Consider the following 13,336-nt stretch of genomic DNA (forward strand, 5'->3'; position numbering starts at 1 on the left):
AATGTGTACTGAGGCTAAGTCTGGTGGGTTCACGATGTCAGGTATAAAGCTGTAAAGAACTAAAGTAGATTTTGAATAAAATATGAATTTAGAAAAACAGTACGAAGAGTGGAAGGGCTAACTAAATAACCTGCTAGACAAATTACCCCCCCCTCCCCTGGGAACAATGAAAAGACAAGAAGGGGAGCTACTGAACTAGCCAGAATCAAAATGGAATTTCAATATAAAAAGTGACTGATGGGGGGGGGGGGGCAGGGAGGAAGCTACGTGGATGGCGGCGGGGGTGGGTGGGGGACATCTGTAATACTTTCAGTGATAAAGATATGTAAAAATGTATATTTAAAAAAGTGAGTAAAAAGTGTGCTTCTTAGTATCCCTAGCAAGTAAAGGAGAATAACAATGTACACATTGCAGTAATATCCACTTCAACCTAGGGATAAGGGAAGACAGACCTCCAGGACAGAGAATAAAAACAACCTATCTCTCAGGGATTTTAATGGACTGAAAAAAAGAGTTCAGCATAGGCTTTAGAAAAGGGATGCAAGGGCTAGCAACAATGGCTGAATAAAGGACCAACAGACTTAAAAGGACTATTCACATTTTAATACAGGGCTCCTAAGGTTATTTAAAACAATAAAAATTTGAGGTGGTAATTATTCAACTCCAAAGATTCATGATATAAAAGTTCTAAGTTTGTATAGGTACACAACTGGTATAGAAGAATCACTTTACAACTGAGTCTAGAGGACCACCCAGCAGCCATATCTTAAAGACTTGGTTCAATAATCCTCCTCCACAAGGAACTTCCATGGCAGATACTTTGTTTCTTTGAATAAAATAGCTACTAAACAAGATTTTACTAAAATTTTAAGGCAGTCAACATTAGTTCAGGAAATGAATGTTTTTTTGATAGAAATGGGATTATGTAGACAACCAGAAACATATATGAACATTTTTCAGTCTCAAATTTGATTCTTAAAAATCTCTCCAATGTATCAACTTTCACATGTCTACCATCTCCTGAACTTTAAATCTGGTTCAGGTGTAGTACATATCATCCAATTTACAAAATTTGCACACTTAAATCCTCCCATTTTAGTGAAGATGAGCTCTAAACTTAGGTTGCACATCAACTGAGAAAAATTCCAATACCCAAGATGCACACCAGACCAAATAAATTAATCTCTGGGGATAGTTTTGTTCTGTTGTTGTTTTTTAAAGGTTCCCAGGTGAGTTACAGTATAAAGCCAAAATTGAAAACCACTAACTTGAGTTGTGTGGGTAACTCAAGGAAAAAAACTGGGGGAAGGTACTGATCTACAAAAGAAAATGGAAAAGCAAAGAGGAATCTTAATGTAGCAACATTACTTTTTACCAGTTTTAACCAGGCTTCAATACATTTCAAAGTAAAGGTAGAAACAGGTAATTTAACCCAAAATACAGTCAATTCCTATCAAAACAAAGTTTACCTAACACATACAGTCTTCTTGCAATTAGGAATAGGCAGCACTTCAGTCTTCCACCTGAGGGCCATTTTAAACACAAAAATGTGAAAAACAAATAAAAAACTGCACTAAATAGACTGAGAAAAGGACTTGTTTACAGTATGACAGCTGAAACAAGGCAGAGCATTATCTTGTTTGGCCTCGGCTGGGAATATGAACTTCTAGCAGCTCTCTCTTTTTTTTTCTTTTTCTAATCTTTGTGTAAATCATCACAAAAGCACCAAAAATACCCATTTTTAGGGTTACAAATTTTACTGAGTAGGCAGATTCACAATACAGAATCTAGGAATGAGGATGGACTGTAGCAGTATCAAAACAAGGTAGTTCAAACTAAATGTTATAAAGACACAAATTCTATGAGGTTTCTACCAAAGAATATCAAGGGTAAAGATGGCACTAACATTCCCACTATGTAATTTTCTCCACCGAAATCCTTAAATTGATTTTCCTAAGAATGTAACAGTTTTTCTCATATCAAAGTCTATATACTAAAAAAAAAAAATCCATATACCCAATTTGCTCACTATATCTTCCTTTCATGTAATAATAAAGTAAACATTATATTTTACAACTACCTCTAATCACAACATCCAGCAATGATTTTAGAAAAAGGGTGTGATAGTAGAACTACCTGAGCTCCAAAATGCCCTATGGCTCAAAGTCTAAAAATTAAAGTTGGTGTGCCTATTTTAATTGCAATAAAAGTCAATACATGAACATAAATATTTTCAGTAGTAATTATGAGGATTACAATCACATTGTTTAGTAACTAGGGCTGCAATATACATTCCCCAAAACAGCTAACAGCTCCACTCACCTAGAGAAATAATGAATCCAGAAGAATACTATCAAACCCAGCAGACTCTCAGCTTGGACCTATACAACTTCTAAAAGAAAATAAGCTGCCATATTAATGCTATAAAACTAAATGTGCCTCACACCATAAAACAAAAGTTAACTCAAAATGAATTCAAGACCTAAACATTGATGTTTCTCTCTCATCGATGTTCCCCCTTCCTCTCTCTAAAATCAATAAAAAAAAAATACATAAAAATAAAAGTGTATTAAAAAAATACACTGAACATCAAAATTTAGAAATTTTGTGCTTCAAAGAACACCACTGAGAGAATGTGCTAACAGCCCTACCCAGTTTTGCTCAGTGGTTAGCACATCTGCCCTCGGACCAGAGAGACCCAGGTTTGGTTCCCGCTAAGGGCATGTACCTCAGTTGCAGTTTGTCCCGGCCCCAGTTGGGTCTGTGTGGGTGGCAACCACTTGATGTCTGTCTCTCTCTCTCTCTGTCTCTCTCTCTTCCTCCCTCTCCCCCTCCCACTCTATCTGAAGATAAATGCAAAAATGTCCTCAGGTGAGGATAAATAAATAAACAAACAAATAAAAAAAATATTACAAAAAAGGATGTGCTAACACAGCTCACAGAATAGGAGAAAGTATTTGCAAATCACTCCAAGCAGAGGAAATAATGAAGGCAAATGCAGAAATAGCAAAGAGGTCAATAAGGCTATAGAGAAGCAAGGGGTGGAGTAGGGGGAAAGGACAAGAGATAGATGACCTAAGGCTTTCTAGGCCATGACAAAGATTTTGTATTATATTCTGAGTAAAACAGGGAAGCCACAGAAGGGAAGAGAGGGAAGTGATTATTTGACTTTTGTTTTTGAAAGAACTGAAGTAATGGGTTGAGAAAAGACAGTAAAGGAACAAGAGCAGAAGTAGGGAAACCAGTTATGAAGCTGCTGATATAATCCAGATGGAAGGTGATAATAATTTACATCAAGGAGTGATTCAGAGAAATGGACAAACACTTGGATTCTGGATGTATTTTGAAGGTAGAGCTGGAGAGAATTTGCTGCTAGTTTGACTATGGGATGGGATGAAACCAAGGTCTCTGGTTGAACAAATGAAGAAAGAAGTTGCCATGTACCAACATGGTGAATACTATAAAAAGAACAGATATGGAGAAGGAAATTTTAATTATTTTTTCCTCACTGATTTTAGAGAGAGGAAGGGAGAAGGAGAGATAGAAACATCGACTGGCTGCCTCCTACATGCCCCCCCCCCCAATGGGGATTGGGCCCACAATCTGGGCCTGTGTCCTGACCAGGAATCAAACTGGCAACCTCTTGGTGCATGGGTTGATGCTCAACTACTGAGCCACACTGGCTGGGCTGGAGAAGGAAATTTTAGAAAGTTCTATACAAGTATACCTCTCTGTTAATCTACTTTTGTCTTAACCATCACACTACACACTGATTTTCAGGCAACATAGCTGTTAAGTAGTGAAACAGAACCTGAATCTAGGTCTTTTGATTTCAGATGCTATGCTTTTTTTTTTTTCCTAATGAAGTTTTTACTAAAGAATAAAATTAAGAGTTTTTTTCTCACAATAAAATAATTCAAAGGCAGGCACCATTTGTTGGTGATCCAAAAACTGCATTCAGAAATAAAAGCTATCAAATGAAGAAAATTTTAAAAACCTGAAAAACATGAACAAGTGATCTGTAGGTAAAAAAATAATATAGCAGAAAGCAATTATACAAAGATGCAATAATATTCATCTAATAAATGTTCCATTTAGATAAACACTATGCAGAAGTATATTTTAAAAAAGATGCCAAGTCACCCTACTTTTAAAACTGTCCTTGATAATAAAGATTATATGGAACAGTAAAGATTCACCATTATAATTTTACTCAGGGCACAGGTATGTGCATAAAGAATCTCTTAAAAATTTGATGCATAAAATAACTTTATATTATAAAGTATAAGAAATATTTTCCTCTCATTTTCTTAGCTATATTAAGTTATATTATTTTAGTAAGTGCTTATTTTTGACTGAAAAGTTAAATAATTATCCCAATGATTTCTCTATGTGCCAAACTTGTTAATATGCTCATTACCTACAACTTCACAGTGTCAGTGGATTTCAGAGATTGGTTTCTAATCATCGCTTCACTACTCAGTTGCTATGTAGTTTTGGGTAAGTCACTTTCCAAATAAATGACTACTTACTAAGTCACTGTCTCCATTACAATAAAGTTATCTGAATTTCCATTTTACAAGGTTGGAATAAGAATCCAAAGAGAAAGAATATGAAAATACATGGAAAAACATTAAAGTTATGGCAAACACATAAATCAAGAAAAGAAGTCAACTTTGGGTAGAATATACATATATAGAAACATGACTTTTAAATTATTCCTTTATAGGTTTCTTAACCTTACTATTATAGAATTGTTTAATAGACTTCTCTAAAACAGAATTAAATTGATGCAGATTTTGCTATTTAGAAATGGTTTTTGAATTGTCAAGTGATGGACAAACATTTACTGTAATAACTCTAAGTACATATAAGGGTCAAAGACAAAGCATGTTGAAAAGAGACCACGGATTCTGTTTGGAGCTACCTTTGAGCTCGCTTAGACACCATAATAAGCAAAGCTCACCCTCCCGAGTTAAAAAATTTATGGACCAGAAGTTATCGTTGAAATTAAATGGTGGCAGACACGCCCAAGAAATATTGCAGAGATTTGATCGCTTTAAGAATCTTGTGATGATAGCCCAGCCAGTGTGGCTCAGTGGGTGAGCGTCGACCCATGCACCAAGAGGTCGCTGGTTAGATTCCCCGTCAGGGTCAGGGCACATGCCCAGGTTGTGGGCCCGATTCCCAGCGGGGGGGCATGAAGGAGGCGGCCAGTCGGTGTTCTCTCTCATTGATGTTTCTATCTCTTCCTCTCCCTTACCCTCGCTCTAAAATCAATCAATCAATAAAAAGAATCTTGTGAGAGATGAATGTGTGGAGATGGCAAATACAGTCGGCCCTTGTTTATCGTAGTTAATCAGTTCCAGACTCTACCATGATAAATGAATTTCTGTTAAGTAGGATTCTTTGTTTATCCAGTTGTCCCTCACCACTTCGTGCTTCGACTTTTGTAGCTTCACTCCTATCATGGTTTTTTCAAATACCATACTATGGGCAACAGAACAATACTGAAATGGTGGCCATAGTGGTGTGACTACTGAGTAAGAATTTTTGATGTCTACAAGACCCAGACTTTGAATCCCTCTTTGCCCAGCACAGAATAAACCCAGTAAGTGGTAATGCGAGGAAATAGCATCATCATAATGGTAATTATGGTAATAGCATCATCATAATGTTAGAAGCCTAGGAACGAGTATAAAGAATGGCTGTATTCACCAGAGAAATCAACTGCTTCCACATGTTCCCTCTCCACAGCACCTGTTTTACTACAATCTAAATATCGAGTCATGTCCGTTTTCACATTGAACTTTTGTTAAATAAACTTTTGTATTGGTCAACCAAAAAAATAAAAAAGAAAGAAAGAGAGAGAGAGAGAGAGAGAGAGAGAGAGCATGTTTCCTATTTTCATGGAATCTATGGCCTAGGGGAATGGAAGAGTTAAATAAAAGACCCAAACAGCCCTGGCCTGCGATGTTCAGTTGGTTGAACTTCTTCCCATGTACAGAGAGGTCAGCAAATTCCCCATCAGGGTACAGGATTGTGGGCTCAATCCCCAGTAGAGAGAGTAGAGTGTGCAGGAGGCAGCACATCCAAGTTTCTCTTTCTCTCTGTCTCAAATCAATAAAAATAAATAAGTAAAAGAAAGATGCAAACACCATAGCTTTAAGCTTTTGTTCACCTACAGGTGGCTCTACTATCTACTGATGTTTGTCATTCAAAAAGAACATCTTCAATTCTTTTGTATGCTGTTCCCCCTTTCCCTGGGCACTTGCTCCCACAGCTCTTTAACAGCCCTATTCCAAGCCAGAATACCCGGCCAAACTTTTCAAATACTATAATTCTAACTATATTCCCCAAGTTCCCAGCATTCAGTAAGCCTCAGTATCCTAGATGACAGTCAATTTTCGAATTTTTATCATGCTATAACCCTTCATAATGAGATCAACAAATAGTCATATGGAATCTAATTGTCAAGCAACATGACTACAATAGTAATATTGGTAAGAGTCCATATTCCACCTCTCTCAATCACTACAGCCAATTACATGAGTAAAGAGCAATGTAGTTGTGAATAATCCAAAATAATTTATTTCTAAGTCACCTGAAAATAAGCACACATTCATAATCCATCTTTTGTTACTAATACAAATCCCCTTCCATCTAGCCAAATCAACAGTCAATAGAAAAACACGGTATCATGTCCTCCCACAACCACATCAAAGTTACAACTAAACTACAGAACAACCATCATTCAAAACTGCCTGACATCGAGCTGAATGGAAGTCCTACAACTACAGAATTAAAGAATCAGCTACACTGAGACTGGTAGGAGGGGCGGAGGCACAACAGGCTGGTCCCACACCCACATGTGGTGGATAAAAATCAGGGGGACACCTCGGCTGGGAAGGTCCCCCCTGAGGACTGAGGGGTCCCCGTCCCACACCAGGCACCCTGCTCAGGGTTCCAGTGCCAGGAAGAGAATCCCCATAACTTCTGGCTGGAATAACCAGTGGGAAATGAGGCTCAGGGAGGCTGAGGCGGCTGGAGCCTCAGGCAGCAACTCTTAAAGGGCCCGTACATGGAATTATCGGACTCACTCCCTCTAAGCTTGGAGGGGAGGCAGCTCGAGGGGCGCCAGAGACATACAGGGAAGAACTCAGCTGTTTGGCACTGGAGCGAGGGCTGGAGAGGGGGCTTTCTCCGGGACAAATGTGCTGTCAGAGGCCTTTGTTCCTTTGGTGAGCCCTTCCCTGGGATGGCAGACAGTCGCCATATCTGGGTCTCCAGCAACCTGGCTCACACTGTTAGCCCCGCACTGGTGACTCCCTGAGGCCCCTCCCCACCCAACTTTCAGGCCCACCCAAGCTGTTGCCAGTTGCTTAACCATAGGATTGGCCTGTCTTAGATCCTGCTTCAGGTTTCCTAAATTCTTTCAAACAAGCAGCATCTGGTCTCAGTGAGCCCCATACTACTTGTTAAGTAATACACAGAAACAAACACAGGGGGGCAGCCAAAATGAGGAGACCAAGAAACAGGTCCCAAATGAACGAACAGAACAAAACACCAGGAAAAGAACTAAGTGAAATGGAGATAAGCAACCTAACATGCTGAGTTCAAAATACTGCTTATAAGGATGTTCAATGAACTTAGTGAAAACCTCAACGAACTTAGTGAGGGCCTCAAGAGCATAAAAAAGGATCAGTCAGAAATGAAGGAGGCACTAACTGAAATAAAGAATAATTTACACAGATTCAATAGTAGAGTAGGTAAAGCCAAGAAGAAAACCATTGATTTGGAATATAAGGAAGCAAAAAATGCCCAATCAGAACAGCAAAAAGAAAAAAGAATTTAAAAAAATGAGGATAGTGTAAGGAGGCTCTGCGACAACTTCAAGCGTGCCAACATTCGCATCTTGTGGGTGCCAGAAGGAGAAGAGAGAGAACAAGAAATTGAAAACCTATTTGAAACAATAATGGCAGAAAACTTCCCTAACTTGGTGAAGGAAACAGACATACACGTCCAGGAAGCACAGAGTCCCAAACAAGAGGAACCCCAAGAGGCCCACACCGAGACACATCATCATCAAAATGCAAAAGGTTCAAGACAGAGAGAATCTTAAAAGCAGCAAGAGAAAAGCAGTTAGTTACTTACAAGGGAGTTCCCATTAGACTGTCAGCTGATTTCTCAAAAGAAACTTTGCAGGCCAGAACGGAGTGGCAAGAAATATTCAGAGTGATGAAAAGCAAGAACCTACAACCAAGATTACTCTATCCTGCAAAGCTGTCATTTAGAATCGATGGCCATATAAAGAGTTTCCCAGACAAGAAAAAGCTAAAGGAGTTCATCACTACCAAACCATTATTATATGAAATGCTGAAGGGTCTTCTTGAAGAAGAAAAAAAATGAACAAACAAAATGGCAATGAATATATAGCTATCAAGAATTGAATTTACAAACAAAATGAACAAGCAGAACAGAAACATTCTCATAGATACAGAGAACATTTTGTTGGTTGCCAGATGGGAGGGGGGAGGGGGAAATGGGTGAAAAAGGTGAAGGGATTAAGAAGTACAAACTGGTTGCTAGACTGACAAACCTCAAAGGGAAGAGGGGTGGGAAGAAATAAACCAAAGAATTTATATGCATATATGCATAACCAATGGACACAGACAATAGTGTGGGAAAAGGCAGGAGGGGGGCGGGAGTGGGGAGGAGGGGGAAAAATGAGAAATATCTGTAATATATTCAACAATGAAGATTAAAAAAAGAAAAAAAGAGAAAAATCTATGCATAGTCACATTATATTTAAGTATAACATACATAAAGTGTATTAAGCAAAAAATTGGGCCAGGTGAGTACTTAAAATATTGGGAGGACCACTCTGTAAAGTACATGATTGTCTAACCACTATGCTGTACATCTGAGACTAAAACAGAAATAATATTGAATGTCAAAAACAAAAAACAAAGCAAAACAAAAAAACAAGTTAATAGTCTAAGATCCAATTAGGTAAGAGGAAGAAAATGCAAAAAATCCACAAGAGTAATTCAAATGACCATTTCTCTCAATTATAACACTGTTTTTGGATTTAACAAATATCGATTATTTTGCTCTGACTTCCTAAGATCTTAGACACACCTGAAGTTAATAAAAAAATCTAGATGTAAATTAGAGAAGTATACCAAGTATACCGAAAAACTCCCAATGTAAGAGAAATCTAAATGAAACAGCTGTATTCTAAAAATCAGGAAATATATTCAGGAGGCCAAGTTAGTTAAATATTTCATAATACATATTTATGAATGAAATGAGCCAACAGGGAAAGGGAAAAAAAAGATTAAATACAAAATGAAACTGAAACATAACACAAAATACAATTTTATGATTTAGCTAAAAACAGAATACCTCAATATTACTACACTTTTAGGAATGCTTAGAATCACATAAAAATTCACTTCAGCAGTGTTTTTATAGTTTGGGAATATAAAAGTTGTACCAAAAAAATCAAAATCCCTAAAACACTAAATCTAAAAATTTGCTACAAAGAACTTTCCTTTAATATTTTGATTTCTAGAATTAACAAAATTAAACATAGCCTACCAATTTTAAGTACTGCCATGAGCCCACCATTCTCAAAGAATAATTTCTTAAAACATAATCTGGCCCTGGCTGGGTAGCTCAGTTGGTTAGAGGGTTGTCCGGATACACCAAGGTTGTGGGTTCGATCGCTGGTCAGAGCACATACAAGAATCAACCAATGACTGCATAAATAAGTGGAACAACAAATGGATATTTCTCTTAAAAAAAAACAAAAAACATAAAAAATTTAAAAACCATCAACATAATTTAACCACAAACTTCTTGGTGATTTGTGACATTTGTTCCAAAAAGAAAAAAATTGGGAAACCATGTCCCAAAGGGCTTATATGAGTTTGAAAACCACAGTCTTAAAGTATATATTAAAGAACAACTCTAGCAATATGATAGAGCTGAGCTTCCCTAGCATTACAGGTGTGCCAGAACACTGATCCTCATCCCCAACATTTCACAAAGATCTGCCTAGCTAGGTTCTTTCAACCTCCAACAACCTTATGCGTCTTAGCATGAGATTCAAAAATTACTCTTTCCATGTGCCAGCACCTGAAAAAAAGGTTGGGAGGCACTGATGAGAGTACAGTAAAGCAGTTACAACCTCAATTTTTAAATATATACTCTTCAAGGAAAAATTCAAAGTCTACCCTTAGTTAGTGATCTTAAAGACTATTTCATTTTTATCAATTCAAGTAATCAAATCCTATGTTACATTTGTATAATATGCAAAATACAGTTCCTCTTACTGCTTAAGTAACCTCTTCAGCAGCAGTAATATCCTGGTGTGGGTAATATAAAGAAATCTGAAAACTTTTTAGGTAACGACTTGGTCAGAACACAGCACTGTGCTTTTTCCTAAGCACTCTAACTGAAATCCCCAAAATATCAATTTTCAAATCTCCTTCCATGCCTTTTCTCCACACTATCACCTTCTAATATGATACACAATTAACTTATTTTGTTCTTACCTGTCTCCCCCAACTAGATTTTTTATATTAAAAAAGGCAGAAATCTTGTCTGCCTTTGCTCATTGCTGTATCCCCAACACCTAGATGAGTGCCTGACACATAATGGGCCCTCAAAAAATAACTGATGAGTGAATGAACAAATTTTATAATTTGGTTGCAGTTTTACATGTAATTTAATTGTTCTGAAAAACTCCCAATGTTTTTGAAAACAGTTAAGCTTTGCTATTAAGATGGTCAAGAAAAAAATGTGTTTACCAAAGACACAGAAAGTCATGTTGTGCTTGAAAAACCTCAATTTATCTATATTAAAATATTTGTCAAGATACTATCAGAAAATCTGCATGAGATGTTTTAAAAATACAAATAAAAAGAAAGACTTAGTTCTAATTAAAATAAGGAACATCAGTTTTCCATTCCTCTCATCAGAAGACACAAAGTAGAATAAAGGGTGATACGACAGTCAAAGGTAGTACTTGGGGCACAGAAAAATTCAGTATTACACTGGCAAGTATTTTTTTTCCACTGCTTATGTTGCCATGTAAAATTCATAATTATCAATATTAAGTTCCACACTGACTCATTTCTCTCTTAAAAACAAACCTGCCTTTTCCAGACACTTGCAGCCTAACTCTAACCAGCAAATTAGTTATTCCCACAATTCTCTTGTGAAATATAATCACAAATACTGTGGATTTTAATCTTAATTTTCTGTCTTAAAACAAATACATTTAATCTTAATACAAATAATCTTAAATTGGTTATATAGCCCAGCTACTGTTCATCTGGTGTTCCAGTTCCTTTTGGGTCCTCAAATGACGGAACTTCTCTAATGTCTGTGGGGAGATTAGTGTAAAGTATAATGTTTCCTGAAATTGTTCTTGTTTTTCCCTGCACCATTTCATGACATCTTTTCAACCAGGAATGTTATAATGTTATATATATACATATAGATAGATAGATAGGTAGATAGATAGATAGATAGATAGATAGATAGATAGATATTTTTCCCCCCCTATTCTGCAAGAAAGTCCAGAGGGAGAAGCAAAAGTAAAAAGAATACCGTATGAAAAACATGTTGAAAGGGGATAACACAAAAAGCACAGAAATAAATGTGAACCAAGTATGTGCACAAAAGAGGAAGATGATGAAAAAAGGAGAAGAGATAAAAGAAAACCAGTGTTCTGGCCTAGAAAGGAGAAAAATCCAGAAGGGGGTAAGGAGACTTGCTTATTATTCAAGAAACAAAAGCACATAATCCTTCTAAGAAAAACGTGGTCTCTTTCTTTACTTGAGGTGTCCTTGTGAAAATCTAAAAAGCGCTCAGCTGACATTCAAACGAGAGTTCTACCTTCTCTTCCTATGTGTTTTGATACAGGTAGTCTTCACCGGTAAAATAAATGCAGGCTACAGAAGATGCGGAGTCAATCAATACAAAACTCCGATTGTGGTTGCCATCTTTGCCAGAAAAACAAAACAAAACAAAACAGAACAGAACAAAACACCAAACTCCTTGGATTCGGGAAAAGGGGGTTATAGTAAGTTGGAAAGCCAGAAAACCACGCATTGCCAAGTCGGGTAGATGTAACACGGGTTAACAAACACCTCCTACCAAACTAAGGTTTCACTAAAGATCAGGGGAAGAGAAAGGGCAAAGGGCTATAGCCTGACCGCGACTACAAGGGTGGGGCGCCGTAGGGGGAGGAAAAAATTGAAGCCGAGCTGTCCAGGGAGGTCTAAGGGGGCTGGTGATTTGGCTCCCGGGACACCGCAATTAGGCGGCAAGTGAGGTCGAGGAACTAAGAGCAGCTTCAGGGAGAGGGAGAAAGAAAGCAGGGTGCTGTTCGCTGGGAGTGCGGAGGCTGATAAAGGTACCCAAGAGGCAAAAAATTATGGGGCAAAGAGAGAGCCGAGAAGCCGAGCAGTCAGGGAAGCCGGCGTGGGAGGCCTGGGCAGAGGCCGCCAGGCGCCCTTCCCGGGAACGCCTTTTCAGCTCCCCCACACTCAGCCCCTCTCGGGGCCGCTCCAGCCTCGGCGGCCAGAGCAGCTGTTTCCGCCGGGCCGGGGACCGCGGAGGAAAAGGCATCCCTGGGGCGGCCAGACAGGCCGGCAGCGGCCGACAGTGCGAGCGGGACACGACTCCGAGACGACTGCCGCAGAGCCAACGCCAAACTTCGCCTTTCCTCCTTTCGCCTTCTTTATCCCCCAACTTCCCGGCCGGCTGGTGTCCGCTTCGACCGACCGAGCCCGACCCCCCCACCCCCCACCGCCCTTCTTTTCGCCGCCTCTCACTCCTCCCCAACGCCCGAAGACTGGGGAAGGGCTGGCCGCCAGGGCCGCTCCCGAGCCCGCCCGGTACCCGAGAGTCCCAGACGCCGCCCCCGACGAAACACTCGCATCCTCTCGGAGGCTCCCTCGCCCTCCCAGATGCTGCAAACTCCTCTCACCTGCATTGACGCCATGATGGAACCATCCCCCCAAGGCCGGCGAGGCCAGAGACGCAGGGGGCGGAGCCGCCGTGCTCGCGTCACGCCGCGGGGGCCCAGCATCCCGGGCGTGGGGGGCGGGGCCTCCGAGGGAAGGGAATGGCGCCAGGGGATTGGCTGGCGCGCTGGGCGCCCGCGGGGAGTGGTGAGCAGGGGTGCGGTAAACGGCGCTGTCAGTATCTCCTCGGCCTCCTGCAGCTGTCCGGCGTTCGCGGCGAGCCCACCCGCTGTCCGGGTCGCTCGGGGAATGCGGTTCCGGTTCTGACCTGGACACGGTCGTTATTTTTCTGT

General features: G+C 39.7%; 1 protein-coding gene across 1 annotated transcript in view; it reads right to left on the bottom strand.

The window, feature by feature from the left end:
* Positions 1 to 13,109, bottom strand: part of UBE2W (ubiquitin conjugating enzyme E2 W) — a 55,336-nt gene extending 42,227 nt beyond the window's left edge. The window contains exon 1 of the mRNA XM_036263809.1: positions 13,007 to 13,109. Coding sequence (XP_036119702.1) covers positions 13,007 to 13,108 — 102 coding nt within the window. The 5' untranslated portion in view covers position 13,109. The remainder of the gene's footprint in view (positions 1 to 13,006) is intronic.
* Between the last annotated feature and the right edge of the window lie 227 nt (positions 13,110 to 13,336).

This window comes from Molossus molossus, unplaced genomic scaffold (assembly GCF_014108415.1).
Source record: "Molossus molossus isolate mMolMol1 unplaced genomic scaffold, mMolMol1.p scaffold_m16_p_16, whole genome shotgun sequence".
Classification (NCBI taxonomy): domain Eukaryota; kingdom Metazoa; phylum Chordata; class Mammalia; order Chiroptera; family Molossidae; genus Molossus; species Molossus molossus.